The sequence below is a fragment of the Gopherus flavomarginatus genome, chromosome 10, assembly GCF_025201925.1.
Source record: "Gopherus flavomarginatus isolate rGopFla2 chromosome 10, rGopFla2.mat.asm, whole genome shotgun sequence".
Lineage (NCBI taxonomy): Eukaryota > Metazoa > Chordata > Testudines > Testudinidae > Gopherus > Gopherus flavomarginatus.
Window position 1 is genome coordinate 18,167,851 of NC_066626.1, and position 19,608 is coordinate 18,187,458.

At 43.4% G+C, this 19,608-nt stretch overlaps 1 protein-coding gene across 8 annotated transcripts in view; it reads right to left on the reverse strand.

Annotated features, from left to right (window-relative positions):
- Window positions 1–904: 904 nt before the first annotated feature.
- The window catches only part of PIKFYVE (phosphoinositide kinase, FYVE-type zinc finger containing), a 98,475-nt gene continuing 79,771 nt past the window's right edge, over window positions 905–19,608 (reverse strand). For 7 of the 8 annotated variants that reach the window (XM_050916075.1, XM_050916076.1, XM_050916077.1 and 4 more), the window contains 13 exons: window positions 19,299–19,454; window positions 17,921–18,041; window positions 17,319–17,414; window positions 16,808–16,891; window positions 15,391–15,482; window positions 14,342–14,506; window positions 13,179–13,238; window positions 12,493–12,669; window positions 11,840–11,943; window positions 11,417–11,545; window positions 9,803–10,064; window positions 5,906–5,980; window positions 905–4,985 (listed from right to left, as the gene is read on the reverse strand). In XM_050916075.1, the coding sequence (XP_050772032.1) occupies window positions 4,870–4,985; window positions 5,906–5,980; window positions 9,803–10,064; window positions 11,417–11,545; window positions 11,840–11,943; window positions 12,493–12,669; window positions 13,179–13,238; window positions 14,342–14,506; window positions 15,391–15,482; window positions 16,808–16,891; window positions 17,319–17,414; window positions 17,921–18,041; window positions 19,299–19,454 (1,637 nt within the window). In that variant the 3' untranslated portion in view covers window positions 905–4,869. Of the gene's footprint in view, window positions 4,986–5,905; window positions 5,981–9,802; window positions 10,065–11,416; window positions 11,546–11,839; window positions 11,944–12,492; window positions 12,670–13,178; window positions 13,239–14,341; window positions 14,507–15,385; window positions 15,483–16,807; window positions 16,892–17,318; window positions 17,415–17,920; window positions 18,042–19,298; window positions 19,455–19,608 lie in introns of those variants that run through there. The other variant, XM_050916081.1, reaches the window with a different exon arrangement.

Below are 19,608 nucleotides of genomic sequence, written 5' to 3' on the forward strand. Positions count from 1 at the left end.
TTCCTTCCTACATCATTTACCCTTTTCCTATCCCACCTGCAATACTACAGCTACCACAGGCTCCCTTGTGGTGGTGAGACCCTCTCAATCCACCAAGTCCATCTCCTGGCAAGGGCAAGACAAGTCTCCAGAGAGGATTCACAGTACTTAGACTGAAACAGTCTTGCATAATACTAGCCACGATACCAAGAGATGACTTCTGCCAACTCAGAGTGTCACGACAGCATACAATGCTCACTCTCCTGAGGTGGATTCTGCCTACTGACAGCATCACCTGTCCAAAATCAGGGAAGTCTAGTTCGTTCTTAAACCTAGTGTCCAATATGATAGCACATTAAGGGCCAGCTTATCAAGCCCATTCATTCCCATGGGAGTGCTTGAGTGAGTGCTCACATGTGAAAGGGCCACATTCAACCTTGCTCTAATTTAGATGTTAAACTACTGTGCTCACTCAAAATTAAAACTCATTGAGCAAGCAGCCTGCTGTCATTATTTTCCTCCCTTTTCACCAAGAGGGACCATGAAAACTTGTTACTTCTTAAGGTATGTCAACACTGCAACTGGGAGGTGTGATTACAGCACGTGTAGACAGACCCCAGCTAGTTTTGATCTAGCATTGGATCAAATCGAGTTCAAGAGCAGGGAAGCCTGGATAACGTGTGGCAGTCACTCAAGTAGGTACCTGGGGTCCTGGGCAAGCCCCCATGTTGCCTTTACACCTCCCAACTGCAGTGCAGACATACCGAGATTAGGGACTAACCCAGTTATTGGCTGGGAGGAGTGAGGAAAAAGATTTTCAGCCATCTTGCCTAAATTATGCCAGTGCCTCTGTAGTTGTGCAAGGTTTATTGGCTATAATTTGATGAGATTCTTGTCAAATGCATGTAAAGAATGTACGGAGTAGTAAGGATATTTTAATTACTTTATTTGGACTGCTATCTACGTACAGTTCAGTTTTCCAAGTAGTCAAGGCAGTTACTTTTAAATAGTTTAACATGTCAGAATCATATAAAACACAGCTGAAACCAAGGTACAATAGAACTATATACATATTATGGTACATTGAGTGCTTTTGCATGTGGCTCATCTCATCTCTGGTAACTAAGGGTCTCATTCTGCTATGCTTTTAGACACGCTGAGGAGCATCTTACTATGCACGCAGCTCCTTTGGTCTCATATAGGGCTACTTCTATAGCAAGGTGCCACTCCGTGTGAATAAGGGTGGCAGAATCCAGCCCCAAGCAAATAAAAGAAGTTGTGCTATACAGATACTGTAACACAAAAATGACTTGTCACTTCTTGAATTAGACAAGATTAACACATTGGCATGAACTCCTAGGTTTATACAACAGTTACTGCAGCATCTGAGAAAGTGCTGCTTCATGATTGCAGTTGTGGTTGATTATTTACTCTATGTACATACACCCGTGTTACAAAAATTAAGAGAAAACATTGCACTAACCAGAGCCATAATACTGCAAGTTATAGTCCCCTGTATTAATACTTCAGGGATCCTGATCTAGCTCTGCTATAGTCACACATCAGCACCTCACCAGCCGCATTTTAGCCCTGACAGGAGTTTTCAGATGTGAAACACTGTCTTTTGTGCACAAAAATACTGCTTGTTGCTTTCTTTTGGAGGGACTTGGTTTTGTAGCAGGTGAAATGCTAGGATAGTTCTTATCCTAATGGAGAACACCTGTAAGGAGCTGCCAATTCCATGACTGTCACTGACCCTTCCTGTTGCACAACATACAGCTATGTGCTGCAGCGCCTTTCCGTAGGTGGTGCCTCTTGAACTTCGCCCCAGTTGAATAAGATCAAGTACTTCAAATCTGCAAAACCTTCAAGATCACAGTGAATATTGGTGCCCCTTTACTTTCCAAAGGCCAGCACTGTTTGTTATCAGCCTCAGTCAGATCAGGACATGTAATTCACTGCCTGAGTGCTACCACCAATGTCACAGGAGAGACTCTGAGCTGATAGCAATTGGCATAACTCCATTGACCTCAGAAGAACTATGCCAGTCTGTACCTGCAGAGGATCTGGCCCTGAATTCAAGGGACATTTTCAGGTTTCAAGTAGTACCACTGCAAATCAACTGGCCAAAGTACACACTCAAAAAGGCAGTTCTACATCTGTCTCTTTTCATGCAGTGCTGAAGGTCTGAGTCTGTAGATCCCAATGATGGGAAGTACTGACTCTTACATCAGAACCATGGCTAGCAGAGTTACTAATAACCATCAGCTAAAGTAACAGCATAGGGAAAAAACCATACATCACTCTACAGAGTAACTATTCTTTGTATTAAAAAGAGGATGTTGTGGAGTGTAATGACTACAGCAGACAGCAGAAACCTGAATGTTACCCATGTTCAGATTTGGTCCGTTACTCCTACCACACAACCGAGAAAATCCACTTGACAGTGTGTCAATTGAGCTGTCAGTGTGGGTTAGAGAAGAGTGTATAAATTAGCTTTTCTGGGTAAGCTGGAGAAGAGCAAAATAAAAGGTGAAAACTTGTGCAAACTTGTAATATAGACCTGGGGCAGCTTTACAAGTCAGTGTTATGGGCTCTCTCTTTTGGGGAAGATGTATAGTGATGCTTCCTCCCAGAGCTAGAAAAACCTACACACAATAGGGATGAAAACATGGTTGAGTTGCATTCTTAGTTAAAAGCAGTAATTCCATGACAACGGGTAAGTCATTTGATCTTGTACAAAGCCAATTTAATGGTCAAACTGGGCAAAAAGCACAACCCCAGGGAAAGCCAGATATATCCGGATAAGCATGATTCTGATGTAAGTTAGAACATTAGAGGTAAGAAATTGCATAAATAACGCAACAGCTGCACCTCAGGCATCAGTGCTCGACTCGCTGGATTTATGGGATTCTGCTGTAGGGAGACATGCAGTAGTGCCACCATCAGCCATCCTTGGAGTGCACTGCAACTGCAAACTAGTTCTGATGACTAGCGGAGCCAGAAACATGATCACGCTGTACAAAGGGAACGGGACTTCTCCAGCTTAAACCCGTTAGACTCCTCTCCTTCCTCTTTCTACAGTAGAGTCAACTAAATGTAAGAATCAAATGGAGTTTTTTGCTTGACAGGACATGAACGCTACAGCAGCATAACTTCACAGCAGCTCAGCACCAAGCTGCATTTTTATACAAACAACCTGGATCAGGTCACCACTGCTGAGATTTTTTTTTAAATTGCCCTATCCACCCTCTCTAACCCCCTTGCTTGAGTATATGAATTACCATTACTCTAGAAGGAGAAATGTTGGGTAGAGGGAAATGCATAGTTAAGACTCAGTTACTGCAGTGAAGCTAGTATTAGTGACAGCCCATCATAGCAGATAACGGCCCTGAATACTTGTGCCGTCTCAGACACCACGTTTAATTTTAGCTGTTGCCTATGGCCTACAAGGTTAGTTCCAAGGACAAGGAACTTGCCTCTAACATACATACAATACTCTCATTTTTACTGGCCTTTATTGTATTGAAGCTAAAAATAAGTAAACTCTTGGCACGTCTACAAAAAAAACAAGTAAAATGAATAAAAATGAAAAGAAGTGCTTATTGTCAAGTTGTGGCAATCCACAGATCCCCGCACATCATACCAAAAAGACATACTAATTCCGTTTCCACACAGAGCACCAACAAAACTGAACACTCATTTCAATGTTGCAGAAGCAAATATTGGTTTAGAAGGGTTTTCAATCTGGTTTATATGTATGAAATGTCACTGAGGTCTGGATGTGGACTCTTAAAAATATTGCGCTGGCAAGACTCTTTACTTTGAAGGAATGTGGTAGTCAAAGTTTTGTGGGAATGAAATGATTGGAATTTATCTTCAAAGGACGTTAGTATCATTAAAAAAGAAGCTGCCATTAAGGCAGCATGATTCATAATGCAAGACAAGACACTGCTTCTTGCACATAAGTCCTTCTTGAAAGGGTAGGAGGGATCTGCAGTTTAATTAGTTTGCTTCTGGGGCTTTGGGAATGTCTGGTTTACATTCCTATTGTTTTTAGTTTTTGCAGTGTTCGACTGCTCTATTTCTGTGTGAGGCTGCTGAAAACTAAGTTATGACAGACTTAGCTGCATAAAAGTTCAGTACAAATAAAAGGACAGTGTAATGGTTGTAGCTAGCTAAAACACACACAAATATTGTTTACAGAAACTTGTAAGAACGGAACTTGTACAGTGCATAATAGGACAAGTTATTCACTCTGATTCTTACAAGGTCTACTTCAGACCACTGCAGCAATCATGAACATTGTAGATATGAATTAACTTAGATTTTCCATGACCAGGGTGCTTATTTCAAAGCTTTCTACGTCCTCTGCACTATCACACTAGATGCTGATACAAATCACACACACCCGCTCTATGGATTCACACTCACATTAGCCACTGTACACGTTGTGTAATACTTGCAGAGCTCACCTATTTCTCTGCAAAGTGATCCATCATAAACTGGCCAGCACCACGTTTCAGTACTCTGATATGTGGGACAGTGTACAAAAATCTGTATTGGATGCTGTCCTCTTTCCTGTGGCTGAGCTAATAAATCACCCCATTCTCAATCTTCTTGAGTAATATGTTCCAACTCTGATCCCTACAATAGCTTGCATCTGCCAGCCTTAGCTGTAATCCTCTCGTGTCAGAAACTGAAGTGCAGGTAAGAGGCAGATTTTACACTTCAGATGCACGTGGCCTGTGCAGATGCAGCTGTGCAATCCTTTTGCATACTGCAGGAAGCTGGAATGGCAACGTAAAGTCCGGGGTGTTTGTGTCCTCTTCTATCAGGAAATGTTTTCTTTCACTGTGCTTCCCCGACTACCACAACGTGCGCTTTAGCTCAGCAATTCAGACCCAGCCCTGTCCAATGATCTGGCACCATCAGGAAATACTTGTCCATTGCTTCACAAAACCTGGTCCGGTACAGTTCTGGAGAAACCACAGTTGGCATTTTACCTAGTGTTTAAAAGAGACAATAATGCCACAGTTTGAGATGGACTAGAGTTCACACAGGAAAAATCAGGTTTGTATTACAGTAGTGCCTTGATGGCACGGACTGCTGCGTCTGCGCACACACACACACACACACACCACTGTAATGGTCTCTCAGCAAACAAGACAAAGGAAGTAGTAGCCCCATTTTACAGATGGGCTCAGAGACAGAAGTGAAGTGACTTGTCCAACACCACGCAGGGCAGAGCTAAGAACTGAACACAGACTCCAGGGTCCCAGTCAAGTGCCTCAGCCACAAGACAATTCTTCCTCTTGACTGCTGACAGCTCATTTGTCAGCATTACCCCTTGGAGCCCCACACAACCGGCACAGCTTGTGCTGTGGGGAACTCTGACATCACAGTGAGTAGCGTGAGCCACTTCAGCATGGTTTGGGAAGGCAGTGTGGCTGAGATATCCTGGAGGAAGGGTCACAGGCGGGAGAGGAATCACGGGGTGAGCACACGGGGTGCGGGGAGTTTTTACAGAAGAGATTTCATTCCCCAAAACCAAGAAACGGGCATTTCTGAATCGGCTTTTAAAAGATTAGTTACCCCTGCAAATAATCCAACAATACGGAGACAGCATTACTCTAAGACAGAAGAGCAATGAGATATGTGGGTGACCCTGCCCTACAAAAAAAGTAATAGGCCAATTAACAGTACTACCCATGCAGATACATTATGAGACCACAAGACTCTTACACTGTGCACAGCCTTGGAAATGAGGGAGAAGAGGAAAGAGTTGCAACAATACATTTGAATGAGAGAAAAGAGTGGTGGGGGGGGGGGAAGGGGAAAGAAAATAGTATTGCCTGAAATCTGTCAATAGCAGTGCCAAGATAGCAGGTTATCAGAAATAATACTGGGTGTGTCTTGGACTCACCTTGTCCTCCCAGGATGCCTGTTGACTTCACCACCATTTCAAGCTTTTTGTCCCAGGTAAAGGTGCGAATGTAATCTGTTACAAATACAGAAAGACATGTTATGAAGTTCATATTCCAAACAGATATTTCTGGGTAATTAGAAATACATTCCTGGCATATGGCAAAGAAAGTTGCAAGCATTTGCTGCCAACGTAACAATTACACATTCTTAGCCTGTGGTCTTGCACTGGCAGGGGAGATTTCTCATTGCTGCTGAGCTAACACCAGCTATTCACTATTTGCAGGAAGACATTGCTCAGATACGCTTTGCCTTCACTCACATTAGTGAGAGCTCCAAGCACCTAGTTATGAACTTTCCTTCATCCAGCTGACCCCAACCCTACATATGCAAGGAGCCACCGCACACTGGCCCTACAGTTCATAAGTTGGTTGATGATCAAGGGTGCCCAGTGATGGCTTAAGATCTAGCAACTCATTCATTTTAAGCTAGTATTATTACCCTTTATTAAAGTCTCTTTTGCCCACAAACAGCATCTGGTGTGGCTTTCAGAGCACCTCCCAACTTTCCTTTATGAAAAGAAGGTCTGGGAATGCCAGGGGTGATCCTGAACAAAAGGAATGGAGGACAGCATGGCTTGGGCAGGAAAGTCCCAGGGTTGCTTCTAAACCTCTCTCCTTGGCACGTGAACTCAAGTCAATACAGCTTCTCAGGTTTATGAGAAAAACATCATACAACATGTGGGAGAGCAATGAGAGAAGCAGAATCACCTAATGAAGATTTAAAAAAAAAAAAAAAAAAAAACAGAGTCCCTGTAAGCAACATCAATTAGTCTTCATCCTAGCACTTACTCTTTGCAGTTGCCCGGCCTTATATTCAAGGCTTATTATTATTTACGGAAAGAGTTATTTTTAAGTGAATGCTGTTGCTTTCACGGAGACCTACTGATTACAGATTTTCCATCACTGCACATCAAATATTTTCCAATATTTACTGAAACCCCTTCAATAGCCCACGCTTTGTGGTGAGTTATGCACAAGCAGTGTGGCAGAAGAGAATTTACTGAACAAAATGCAAACAATGACAGTCCCAGCGTCAGCCCTTTGTGCCATCTGAATTGCTACAATGACCTCAGGTATGAATTCGCCTCCTTTTATTTAACGCATCAAAACAGAACAAAGTAGGAACACTGATGCAGCCTGTTTTTGGGTAAAAGTGGCATCTTTGTAGGCACAAAGAGTAGAACGCAAGAGGAATAAAAAACTATTCCCATTGGTTCTTCAGGGAATACTGAATTATTTTTCTCTTCTCAACTCAATCCAGCAATACTCCAGGCATGCTTCCCTGAGGGCTTCAGGTTAAAAACAGAAGTGATTTCCAGAAAATAAATAAGTTTTAGAGAGCGTATGTGTATGTGTAAATTATACATGAACTACAACCAATTTTAACTTGAAAAGTTAAGAGCCATGTGTACAAATGGACACTGGTAAGCAAAAGAATAAATGATGCAAAGCTTTAGATTGTATTAGGACCAGAGTTAGTTCTGTAGATCTTGAATTTGAATGTATTCAAAGTCACCTTAGTGTGACAGGAACCAGCAGAAGTGATGGACAAACAGTGTGATGTGTAGTCAGAGATCCATATGCTTACTGCTTTGATATGTTTATTCATCATCCAGCGGATGCAAATAAGCTTTCCATAATGCCTACAATTTTGTACTAATCGCCATCTGTTTCAGAGTAGATGCAGGAACACCTAATCTGATGTAAAATGCTACCCGAACAACAAATGCAGGTAGTGGTTATTCTAGGAAAACAACAGATCCTGCCGTTCGCAGACAAGAGAAATAGATGAAGTGTCCATTTCCACTAAGTTTGCTTACAGTGCTCTTGGTACAGAGCTAGCTCATATGAAGAGATTCATCACTTAGAAAGTTGGTTGACACTGCTTAAGAGACTGTGGGAATGCAGGCCTCGGGAGGCCAATATAATGCAGGCCTCGGGAGCCAAAAAAATTCTTACTGCGTTATAGGTGAAACCGTGTCATATGGGGGTAGCGGCGGGGTAATGGTGGTAGGGCTCCGATGGTGATTTAAAGGGCCCAGGGCTCCCCGCAGTGGTCAGAGCTCCGAGCCCTTTACAGCACTGCCCGAGCTCCACTGCCAGAGCCCCAGGGTAGCAGCAGCAGGGCTCCAGTGGTGATTTAAAGAGTCCCGGGCTCCGGCTGCTGCGGAGATCCCCGGGCCCTTTAAAGCGCCCCCCCAAGCCCTGCTGCTACCCCAGGGCTCCGGCAGCAGCAGGGCTCCGACTGTGATTTAAAGGGCCCAGGGCTCCCCACAGCGGGGGGGAGCTACCCCAGGGTTGCGGCGCCAAGCTCCAGTGGTGATTTAAAGAGCCCCGGGCTTTGGCCACTGCAGGGAGCCCTGAGTCCCACTGCTGGATTTAACACAGTAAAGCAGCCCCGCCCCCCAGAGCGCTGCTTTACCGCGTTATATCCGGTTGTGTTATATTGGGGTAGAGGTGTAGTGAAATATTCATCAGTGCCTTTAGTTTAGAGAGAGCTACAATTTCAAGCTATTTTCATTACATAAATTAGGAAACATCTGTTTGGTAGGGTTTTTTCCCCCTCCCCTTTGCTCTCCCAAAAGATTTATAGGTTGGTGCAATTTCCAACTTTAGTCAAAAACAAAAAAACTTTTTGAAAGTAAGAAATTCCTGGAAATCAGTTATGGAGACCAACTAAGGCCCTCTAAATCCTTCCCAGGCCAACGCAAGAGATTGCTCCCTCCATGATATTTAGTTTTGGCCAGTCTAGTTAACTGTGCAGAATCAAAACAAACACCACTTAACGGAAGTACTGATTTACATTTACTGTACATGGAACATTTGAGGCTGCTGCTTTTAACAGAGTGAAATTTTGGCTTCAGTTCTTTCAACTATTAAACACTGAAAGCCGTTCTGAGAGCTCAATAAGAAGCAGAGGTTTGCCTAGCTCCCATCTTAAGAGACCCTAGTTTGGAAACATCCTTTGGGCTGAGTTAGTATCTTTATTTTGAAAACTGATTTTCCCCTCAGGGGTTTTAAATATGGAATGTGGTGGATTCACCAGCCAAGCTTTTTATTCAAGACTGGCTGTCTAAGGAGCGTTCTAGTTCAACTGGAAGTTAGTAGGTGTGATACAGGAACGAACAGGTGAAATTTTACAGCCTGTACAATGCAGGAAATCAGCCCAGGTGACCATAAGGTCCCTTCTAGTCTTAACAAAAAATTAAAATCAAATCTATAGATTTTTTCTAGGCCCCTCTCTGTAAGTTTATTGCAAGTTGACTTAAATTGTCATTCAGCTTGGTCAGGAAAGGCAGTGAGTCGATTTATGTAAGGTGGCACAAATAATCCACTCTCTATTTTAACATGGACTTTGACTCCAAGGCATGCACACTATACACCAACTTGACTTTCCGTTAAATGACTATAAAAAGTACTCAGCATGCATGTTAGCATTTGGACAGCTAGGGTTACGAGCCAACAGGCAGGCCAGAAAGAAAGGAGTGAGAGAAATCCTTAAGCTTTCACAATCAGTGTGATCTTACTTCAGCAAGGTGAAACGCAAGTGCTCATGACATGTGCCTCTGTTGAGTTGAGTGGATCCGGTGAATGTTTGAATAGGGTCATTCACCCACATAATTCTTCAAATATATTAGCCACAGATATGGCTCTTACTCCAAGGGAGGCTTCAGAAACGTTGACTGTGAACCACCCCGCCCCCACCACACAGCTTAATTCAAAGGAAGATGCAGAAGTCATGAGTAACCACAGATATGGTACTGTGGTGATAAGAGACACAAAGTCCATGAAGTTAAAGTTAAGTACTTGAAAGAGCAAGAGCAAAGATTACATACCAATGATCCCAACCACCAGCTCATTGCTGGTATCATCGCGACCCACCAGCAGAGAATAGTCAATGATGAGGTGGCTGGAAAGAAAGTGGGAATCACTGTGGATGGAAGCCCTCAGCACAGCCTTGCAGTGGGAGCGGATATACAGAGGGTTGTCCCGTACCATCTTCAACAGATTTTCATCGAGCAGGACAACATCGCAGCTTTCCTTCCCAGTGTCTGTTTTCACATTTCTGTTCCGCAGGGAGCCCTTCAGGTCAAACACCTGGCAAGGGAGGACAAGAGCACTTTGTTTCATTGGAAGAAAATCTGTTTTATCCACTTTCCACTCTGTTAGAGAGACCAGTGTATCAAAGACTACAAATTGTTTCACTAGGAGAGCATGAAATGCCAAATATTTCACCCTTAAATCAATTACTCCCAAGTTGTATATATGGGATTGAGTGGTAACTAATCAATGGACCTTAAAGAAGATGTCAGTACACTGCTTACAGTTTTTATTGTTTTATGATTTGGATTTTAAAGGTGACAATGTGATTTTTTTTCTAAAACTGCTGAATATAAAAAAGCGGATGCTGCCACTTTTTGGTGTTTACATTCTGCTTACTGGGAACCCCACAGGTCAGTCGTAAGGAGAAGACATTCAGGAGAGAGAGACTCTTACATGAAACAGGCCATGGTGTGGCTGGGAAGGTAACAGTATTAATTGTAGAACTGTAGCCAGTTGTGGTTGCTGCAAACCCAGTACAAGATAGGCCATATAAACCTGTTGATCTGGCCTAGAAACCTGGTCCCTTCAGCTGTGCTCCAGTCTAGCAAGAAGTTAAGTTCAAATATATCATGTCTCTGAGGCAGCAAGCCACCATAGGACAAGCAGATCACATATACATTAAAACCTTTAGAATTAGATATAGCAGGCAATATAATATGCTTAAACCACCACCACATTTCTTCAAATAGTAGTTTAGGCATAGGGTCAAGATTTAACCACCTGGAAATGATAGACAGTCAGCAATAAGCCTTTTTTGATCCAAAAAGACAAAGTCAAATTTTAAGTTCTGAGTCTTCAGTGTAAAGCTTGCAGTTCAGGGCAAGCCACCGTAGATAGCCAGAGATGCAAGGACAAATATGGGATATCTAATGGAAAAAAGGTTGCAATCTTAACTATAGCAGTAGAAGCCATTCGAAGAGGATACTTTTATGCCATGTCTACATTACAGCAGGAGATCGATCTAAGTTACACAACTTCAGTTATGTGAATAACGTAGCTGAAGTCGACGTACTGAGATCTACTTACCATGGGGGACACACTACACGATGTTGACTGGAGACGCTCTCCCGTCGACTCCCCTTGTGCTCCTTGGTTAGGTGAAGTAGGGGAGTTGACGGGAGAGAGAGATCTGTGGTCGATTTAGTGGGTCTTCATTAGACCCGCTAAATCGACCGCTGATGCATCTATCACCATGCATCAACCCCCCCAATAAGTGTAGACAAGGCCTGAGTCAACATCTTTAGGGTGAAGATGCTCAATTAGTATCAGTGGCAGCCCTGCTGCAGCTCTCTGTATCGGAAGCAGCACTGTGGAAGAGAAAGATGCATTGCATAGTTATTCCTCACCTGAGCCATTTTTCTGCCATAGAAAAGGTTTTCCATGACAAGCAGATCCAGCTTTTTCTCAGTGTTGTTCTGAGAGTTCTTGTATCCAATCCGATACACTCCAAGTATTTTGGCCAGTGCCGTTGGTTTCTAATCAAGAGAACAGTGATAACATTCCAATAGGTTATGGTAGTAACCATTACTTTTCTGTGCACCAGAACTTTCATTTTTCATCCCGATACATTCAATTTTTTAAGTCCTGGTAAAATGTCTGCATTTTATTTAAAAACACATCCTTTCTATCAGACTGCCAATATATACCCAACTCCTCATTATACCTTTCATATCTGTTAGCCTCCCTCATTTTAATACCACTGGCCTGAAAACAACTAACTATTTAAATAAAAAGCCAAGTTCCAAAAACCAGGCTATACAAGCTCCTACCTTCTGCTGAACAGCATTAGTGATGTAAGTGAAGTAGTGTGGGGCAAAGTCAAGGAAGGACTGGACCTCCAGACGGGGCATCTGCTTCAAAATGAATCTGTCATCTGTTTCAACATTAGAGAAAGTCTATGTAATTCCAGATGTAGGAAAACAACATTTACTGTAAATATAGAGACACTCCCACCAAACCCTTCAAGAATCTAACTTCAACTGTGTACCTTATAAACTGTAATTTTCTCTTTAAACCTTAGCAGCAGAAAGTTGTGCCCATAGGCTTTACAGTTCTAGGTGTTGGCTCATTTGAAGGAATTAAAAAAAAAAAAAGTCTGATTGGCCTTAACCGTGAAAGCCAGAAAGATTGAAAGAAAACTGTAATCATTCAATTATATTAAAAAATGGCATCCCCTGAAGCCGTGAGAAAGTAGGAGTTTTAAACTTAACCTCTTTGGCCAGCTATTTTCAGCACTGCTGAATAGTGGGTACTGTTGGCATTTTCAGTGCATCCTTTATGAAAGCCTGTCCTCCAGTTGTGTTTTGGGGTTTTCAGTTTAGTTCTCCAACCCCTCAAGTGCTGCACTGAAGGTACAGAAAACACCCCTCCCACAAGAAGATTTTCGCTATGAAAGGGGAAGAAATAAATAAGGCAGTTTTACCTTCTGTCACATAGAACGCAGCTCCTGACTTGCCTCCACGGGCCTGCCAGGGCAGAGAGTGAGACAGGGAGCGGATGAAGTCCTCCTCACGGCTCCCGAGTATCACATCACGCATCTTATGGAACTCCCCGGCATAATAAATCCGGCAATAGAATTTGGCATTAGCATCTGAAAACTCTTCAGAGAGACATGGAGGGAGAAGGCCCTTCATTAATTAGAAAATGCAAGGCTTGCTTTCCCAAGAGAGATGGCCAGTCAGTAATATTTTTCAGGAGCTTTTAAGATCCCTTGCCCTCACTACAAAAGTTATTTTTAAGTTACAGTTACTCTCTTATCCACCCCTATGCTTTAAGAGCGTAGAAAGCTGGCTAAGCAGTAATTAAAAGGGCAGGTTTTGTTTTTATTTTAATACCACCACAAAGTTAGCCCATGTTACACATCAATGGATAGTGCTTCAAAACAAGACGTGATGGTAATTTAGACCTTGTAGGGCTGTTTTTGTAATTAACACTTGGACTTGTCAGGAAGAATGCCATTACACTGCAACCTGACATTTTCCTGCCAAAGATGAATGGTCAACTCCTCAACTATAAGTTTTATTAGGGAGGTAGTGTTGTATTTTGAGAAGAGGGCAGTATGCCACCATGTGATTCTCAATTAAGAGCCCCAAATTATTTCCTACTCACGAAGTTCCACATGGGGATTTGCTAGCTGCTTCTTTTGTGCATCCCCTCCATCTGCTTCATCTGAAAAAGGCAAGGGGAACATGAAGTCAGGCACGTATGTTTAGCACCAGAAGCCAAGTTTTATAACAAGGTATGCTTAGTACTGAAGAGAATTCACATCCAAGGAAGATCTTTGGGGTTTGCCAAAATATTTATTTTTATTAGCAGCAGTAGTTCTAAAGCACTTGAGAAGATGATTAGATGCTGCATGAACAGCTAAAGAGTCACAATCACATACAAACCATTTATTTCACTAACTGAATTAGCCTCATTTCCATCATTCAAGCTTCAAATTACAAAGTTAGAAATAAGATTCAAACTCAGTGTTATAAAAACTGATGGTCACTGGAAGAGTCCTCAAAACATACTTTAGGTAGATACTAAAGAAAACGCATTGTTCATTAAATTTGCTGACAGATAACCGTGAAGTGAAAGATTCATATAACTAATTTCTTTAAAACAGCCTAGGGAACAATTGTCTTACTCTAATCCAGGGGTCCCCAACGCAGTGCCCGCCAGAGCATCTAAGTGAGCCGGCAGACGAGCATCTGCCGGAATGCCGCTGACAAGTAGCCCACAAGACAAAAAAGGTTGGGGACCTCTGCTCTAATCCTCCAGGACAGGCTTCCCAATATAACAGCTCTGTGTGAGAGCTTCGACTGCCGCTACCACTCATACTAGAGAAGCATGATGACAGCACTAAGCTTTCTAGCCTATGTGAAAGTAGCTCCCCCAACCCCTTCCTTCTGTTTTCTACTACTCCATGAACTGAAGTGATACAGCAGACCAGGAAGTGAAGTGGAGAGATGGACTGAAGCCCACTGGTTCACACTACACCCGCCCGACTTGAAGGAATTTGGAAGACCTTGAAACCAAAGATGTATTGTTCTTGACACTATAGGCCTGGAGCCTTTAAAAAAAAAGGTCCTTTGTCTAGTAAAGAGGGAAGCTGGGATTTTCAAGAGGAGCACATTGAATTTCAATGAGCTTTGGGCACCTAACACTTACATTTCTTTGAAAATTCCAGTTGGAGTGGGTTTGGGGGATTTTGTTTGTTTAAATAGACTAGATCTTGGGAGATGCAACAGTTCTAGTTGAAAGATGCACCTGATGAGAGAGTATACCTTGAGTCTCTGCTCCTTGGCTCTCTGGACCCTCCTTGCCCATCTGTCCAACCTGGTAGTAGGCACTATCTGCACCACGTAAGGTCTCTTTCTTCTGGGCAGACAGATCGGGGCTCTTCCCTCCTGTGCCACGGAAGAAGGATAGAACTCCGGAAACCTTTTTTGCTAAAGTGAGTGAGCAGAGGAAAGAGTGGACACCATTGTTTCTATAGTCACTACAACCCAGAAGTGGTCACAGAAATATTCTCAAGTGACTTTTCCAGCAAGAGGGGAAAAGCCCATCCAACAGTAACCTATTTCCCATCCTCCAACCACTTTAAAAGCAATAGGTTAGTTGATCTAGTGTTACAGAATGCTACACCTTAATACTTCAGAAGTCATTGGAGAAACTGCACACAAACTGAGTTGACGGCTTAATTGTTACACTGGAGTGCTAAAGTGCCAATACTCTAAAAATAAAAGGGGAGAGGGGGGAGAGAGAGAGAGAGACAAGCTGAAGAAAGCCTAACACATAGGCCATGTTCCCATGCTCACAATTTGATACACCTCTTAAAACAAAACCAAACCAAACCAAACCAGGAATTTTCTTGATTGTAAGAATCACTGGCATCTTGGAAACTTTTCTACTGAGAAGTACTCATGGCATTTACAACTTACAACTTTTTAACCAGTATCCTTAAAAAAATAACCAAAACCATAAGACAATACTGGGAACACAACTGGAGCTCTACATGGGGCACAAAAGCCCACAGAAGAATACTCAAGCCTGCTACATTAAAAAAGAACTGAGGTCATCTGTTACTAAAGAGAGAACCAGGAGAAAAACACACCAGTGAGAGAGCAGGTAACAGACTGATTTTCAAGCCAATATCAGTAAATTCAGTTTTTGAGCTGCTATGCCCAACTAGAACAAATTAGATTTGGTTTCCAAGTTGTGTTTTCCCTTTAACTTAGTTTCCATCCAAACCTACACTTAAGTTTATTTGATTTCAGTAATTAAATCAAAGCTGGCCTGTAATGTGGATATGACTTCTTTAAAACAACCTTACGCTGTTCTGCTTCGGCTGTGCGGTTTGCCTGTCCCACGTTAGTCTCAGGCAATCGGACTGGGCTGCTGCTCTTTGGTTTGTTGTCCAACATACTGAAAGGGAAAGACATTCTGAATTATTTATAGCCATACTAAGTTTTCCATGTGAGCCAAATAAACTAATTGTTCACCTGGGCACTAGATTATCCCCCATTTTAAATGAATGAAAGTTAAAGTTACATCCTCTTCCCCACACAGATTTAAAGAGTTATGTTGTGGGGAGACATTCAACCTCTCGTGGACTTCCAGGCTTCCTTCCAAAAGGACGCCTCTGCCTCCACTATCCAGGAAAGAGATCACCCACCCTTATCTCAGTGGGAAAGACCCACTTGCCAGAGTGCAGAAACTGCTTCTCTAAATCACCAAGCTGAGTAAACAGGACTATGGGCCTCTTCAATAACGGACTGTGGCAAACAGCACAGCTGCAGGACTGGGAGCAGTCCACTCACGGCACCCTAGTGTGTATGTAACTCAGTGGAGAAGCTGGTTAGGAGGCTACAGCACAAGGGCTCACAGTCAGATGGGACCCCAATTACTGTTACGCGACAGCTGTTATTGAAACTGGAGATGACACCATCTGGACACTGGGTGCTGTCAGAAAACTGAAGTACTTGGCAGTTCCATAAGAGCACAGAGGGCCCCCAGCTATGATTTTGGCTCCCCATCCCCCCAAACCAGGACCACACTCAGCTCTCTCTAAAGCAAGGGTGGGCAAACTTTTTGGCCGGAGGGCCACATCTGGGTATGGAAATTGTATAACGGGCCACTAATGATCACGGAATTGGGGTTGTGGTATGGGGGCGATGAGGGCTCTGGCTGAGGGTGCAGGCTCCGGGGTGGGGCTGGGGATGAGGGGTTTGGGGTGTAGGAGGGTGCTCTGGGCTGGGACCGAGGGGTTCGGAGGGCAGGAGGGGGATCAAGGCTGAGGGTTGGGATGCAGAGGGTGGCTCAGGGGTGCAGGCTCTGGGCAATGCTTACCTCAAGCAGCTCCCGGAAGCAGCAAAAATGTGTCTCTCCCCACAACCCCACCCCCGCCCCTCAGCTCCTAAGTCAAGGCACTGCCAAACGGCTCTGCGGTGCAATGCCCTGTCCACAGGCGCCGTCTCTACAGCTCACATTGGTCGTGCAGAGCAGAGCCCCCAGGATGCCCCTATGCATAGGAGCCATAGGGGGGACAGGCCACAGCTTCCAGGAGCTGCGTGGAGTGGCCACCGACCCTGCTCCTCGGCTAGAGCGCTGGAGCAGAGCAAGCCCCACACCCTGCTCCCCAGCAGGAGCGTGAGGGCTGCATTAAAACGGCTGGCAGGCCAGATGCGGCCTGCGGTTTGCCCACCCCTGCTCTAGAACATTGCCAAGCCTGTTATGAGCCCGCCTGTCACCTGTTTGGTGGAAGCCCTTCTTCAGAACTGCTCTTCAGAGATGCTTTGGATAACTCATCTAAGCCATTCCTGTATTCCTTGCAACTGAAAGGGGAAGATTAACAGTTTGTTACAATTCCTACAATACCGACCCATTTGCTTTAATTCAGAGGCTGCAGCAAGGAGGAGAACAACCCCCTAGAGATATGATGCCCACCTTGAAGCTAAAAAACAAACCCCACACAAGGTCCTTGAGAGACTATTTTACTCTGTTCTGTAACAACTAGCTCTGAACTCTAGTCATTTTATCTAAAAGGATTTTTCAGAAAGCTGCAGACAGTCTAATTTCCCCATGTACAAGGGCTGTCACTTCAATTTCGCAAGGAGCTCTCATATGGGGCTAGAAGAAAGTCTCACATGTATAGAAGTAGCGGCCGCAAGGGGTTTTCACATGTTCCTTGAACAGAAAGGCCACTGAAGATTTTTTAGACATTTGGGATAAACCCAAAGAAGAGTGAATCAATTTAAATACCTGAGCGCAAAAGCTATGATGGAGCTTGGTTCCTTTTCACAGACTGCAATGGGTACCCTTTCATGTTCATACATTAGGTAGTGCTTATCTGGGTCACTGTATAAAAATCAGAAAAGATTATCCTTAAAACGATAGCAGCTCCAGGCAAGTGATGGAGCAACAGGTGGAGTTTTTGGTGAAGTTCAGATTTCACCAAATACACCCCAGACAAGTGATTCTGTGACTTGGACGCCTCATATGGACTTGTAAAGGTATTGGCTTCTCCCATCACAAAATATATTTGTAGATGGCACATTAGCCACAGACATGAGTAATTTAAAATCCCATTATGTACCACAGGTGGTGGTGAAGAGTAGAAAGGTTAACATGCTAGAGAAAACAGGGTTCGCTTCAAGCAAGTTATATACTATTGGATGTTATGAACACACTATTAATCCAGTGATGTTTATGTGCAGGGAAAGCCAAGTTATGACTATTAGTTTCTCTGTTCAGCAAGAGCAGTTGCACGGATTTCAGTTTCTGTAGCTAAGCCAGGACATCAGTTTGGTATTTGACACACAACACAATTTTCATGCCCATTGGTAGCACCACATATTACTTACAAGGGGAATGGAATGGGATTATAGCTGTTCCCAGGCAACAAATTTGCCAAAATAGCTTTCATAGTAGATTTCTCCTTCACTTGGCTGTCTGTAGATCCCAAAGAGTGTCCATCAAATATATCTAGAATGACAGTATGATTATTAACTGTGGGTCATGAAGCATACACCAGAACAATCAAACTTTACTTTAACTTCCACATGGCAGTAATCTTGGGAAATAAAAAATTCCTTGTTCTATCATACATTTCACTGGAGGATCTCAAAGAAATTCACATGTGAAAGTGTATCATTGCCATTTTACAAACTGAGGCTGTGAGGTTAAGGGTCAAATTCTTAAAAGGCAGACTGCCATTAAGTGTCCAAATGTAAAAATCTGGCCCAACAGTGACTTGCCTCAAGTTATAGTGAGTCTGTGGCAGAGTGATTAAGAGAACCCAGATTGCCTAATTTCCAATCCAAAGGTGCTATCCCCTGAGCCATGCTGCTGAATATATGAACAGTCTCATGAAGCTGATTATAGTACAGCTTCTGAAAATTTGCACTGTAACTCTGCCTTTTTTGTAGCCAACCTATTAAAAGTCTCTCTGGATCAAGATTCGTTCAGAGAAGCTGTTTGGTGGATGGCAGTGCACAATGCAGCAATATTGGTTCAGTTACATCATCAGCTGGATGGCCTTGTAGCACTGCGCCCTTGTGACAGATGTGTGCCTGAAATAAGTCAAAGATCAGATCTTGACATTGGATAAGAGTTCTCCAGGATATTCAGTCCCAGGAGAAAGGAGTGTGCCTCTCTTACAATGATTCCTTTCTGGCCAAAACTAAGTGTTGAAGAACATGAATTTATTCTTCATTCAAAGAGGGAAGGGTCAGCGATATGGAGAAGAAAGCATAGGGAGAAAGGAGGATACCAATGGCCTTCCTTACGGAGGAGAGTGGTTCACGGCCATTCATTAGAATGCAGTAACAAACCAACAGCTCTTTTGCAGCTGCAGCAGAACCTTTAGCAACAAGCATATCTTGAGAGGAGCACATGTATTTTTGAGACAGTTAGGTACCATTCAGCCATTTGAAGAAGGTTGATGAGATGTCCTGTATCATGTAACCTGTGAGCCAGGGCACCATTACTATAAGTTTACACTATTTTGGTTCCCACCATTGAAGCATGCTGAAATACTCAAGCACACTTCAGAATATTTAGTCCACTTTGGTGACCTTTAGGCACTCAGTTGGCTGGGTGAACTGTTTGGTTCTCAGCACCATCCATCATTTAGCGAGGCAGTCACATTAATCTAGTAACCAGTAGTTTCATATGCTAGGCACTACGTGGCGTGTCTCACAACCAAAGGGAGAGGGAGATAAGAGCGTCATTGAATTGTACCTTCTGAGCTACTGGTGGTGTCTGGTTCAGAGAGTGAACTGGCAAAGGAAGGCCCCCCTGTCAGCTGCTCTGACACAATTTCAGGTGGGGTAGGAAGCTGGAGGTGGGTGGAGCTGGTGGAGCTCTGACTTGACAGGGTTGTCAAGAAACGGTCGTCTGTTGAACATACAAAAAAGAACAAGGACACATGAAAGCATTTGAGATTACCAACCAAAAATAATATCTGCTTCCATCTCGGACCCTTCACTAAAAGCTGACAGTCACTTGAGTAACCATTTTTCCCTCACATACATGGTATGTGATATAACAG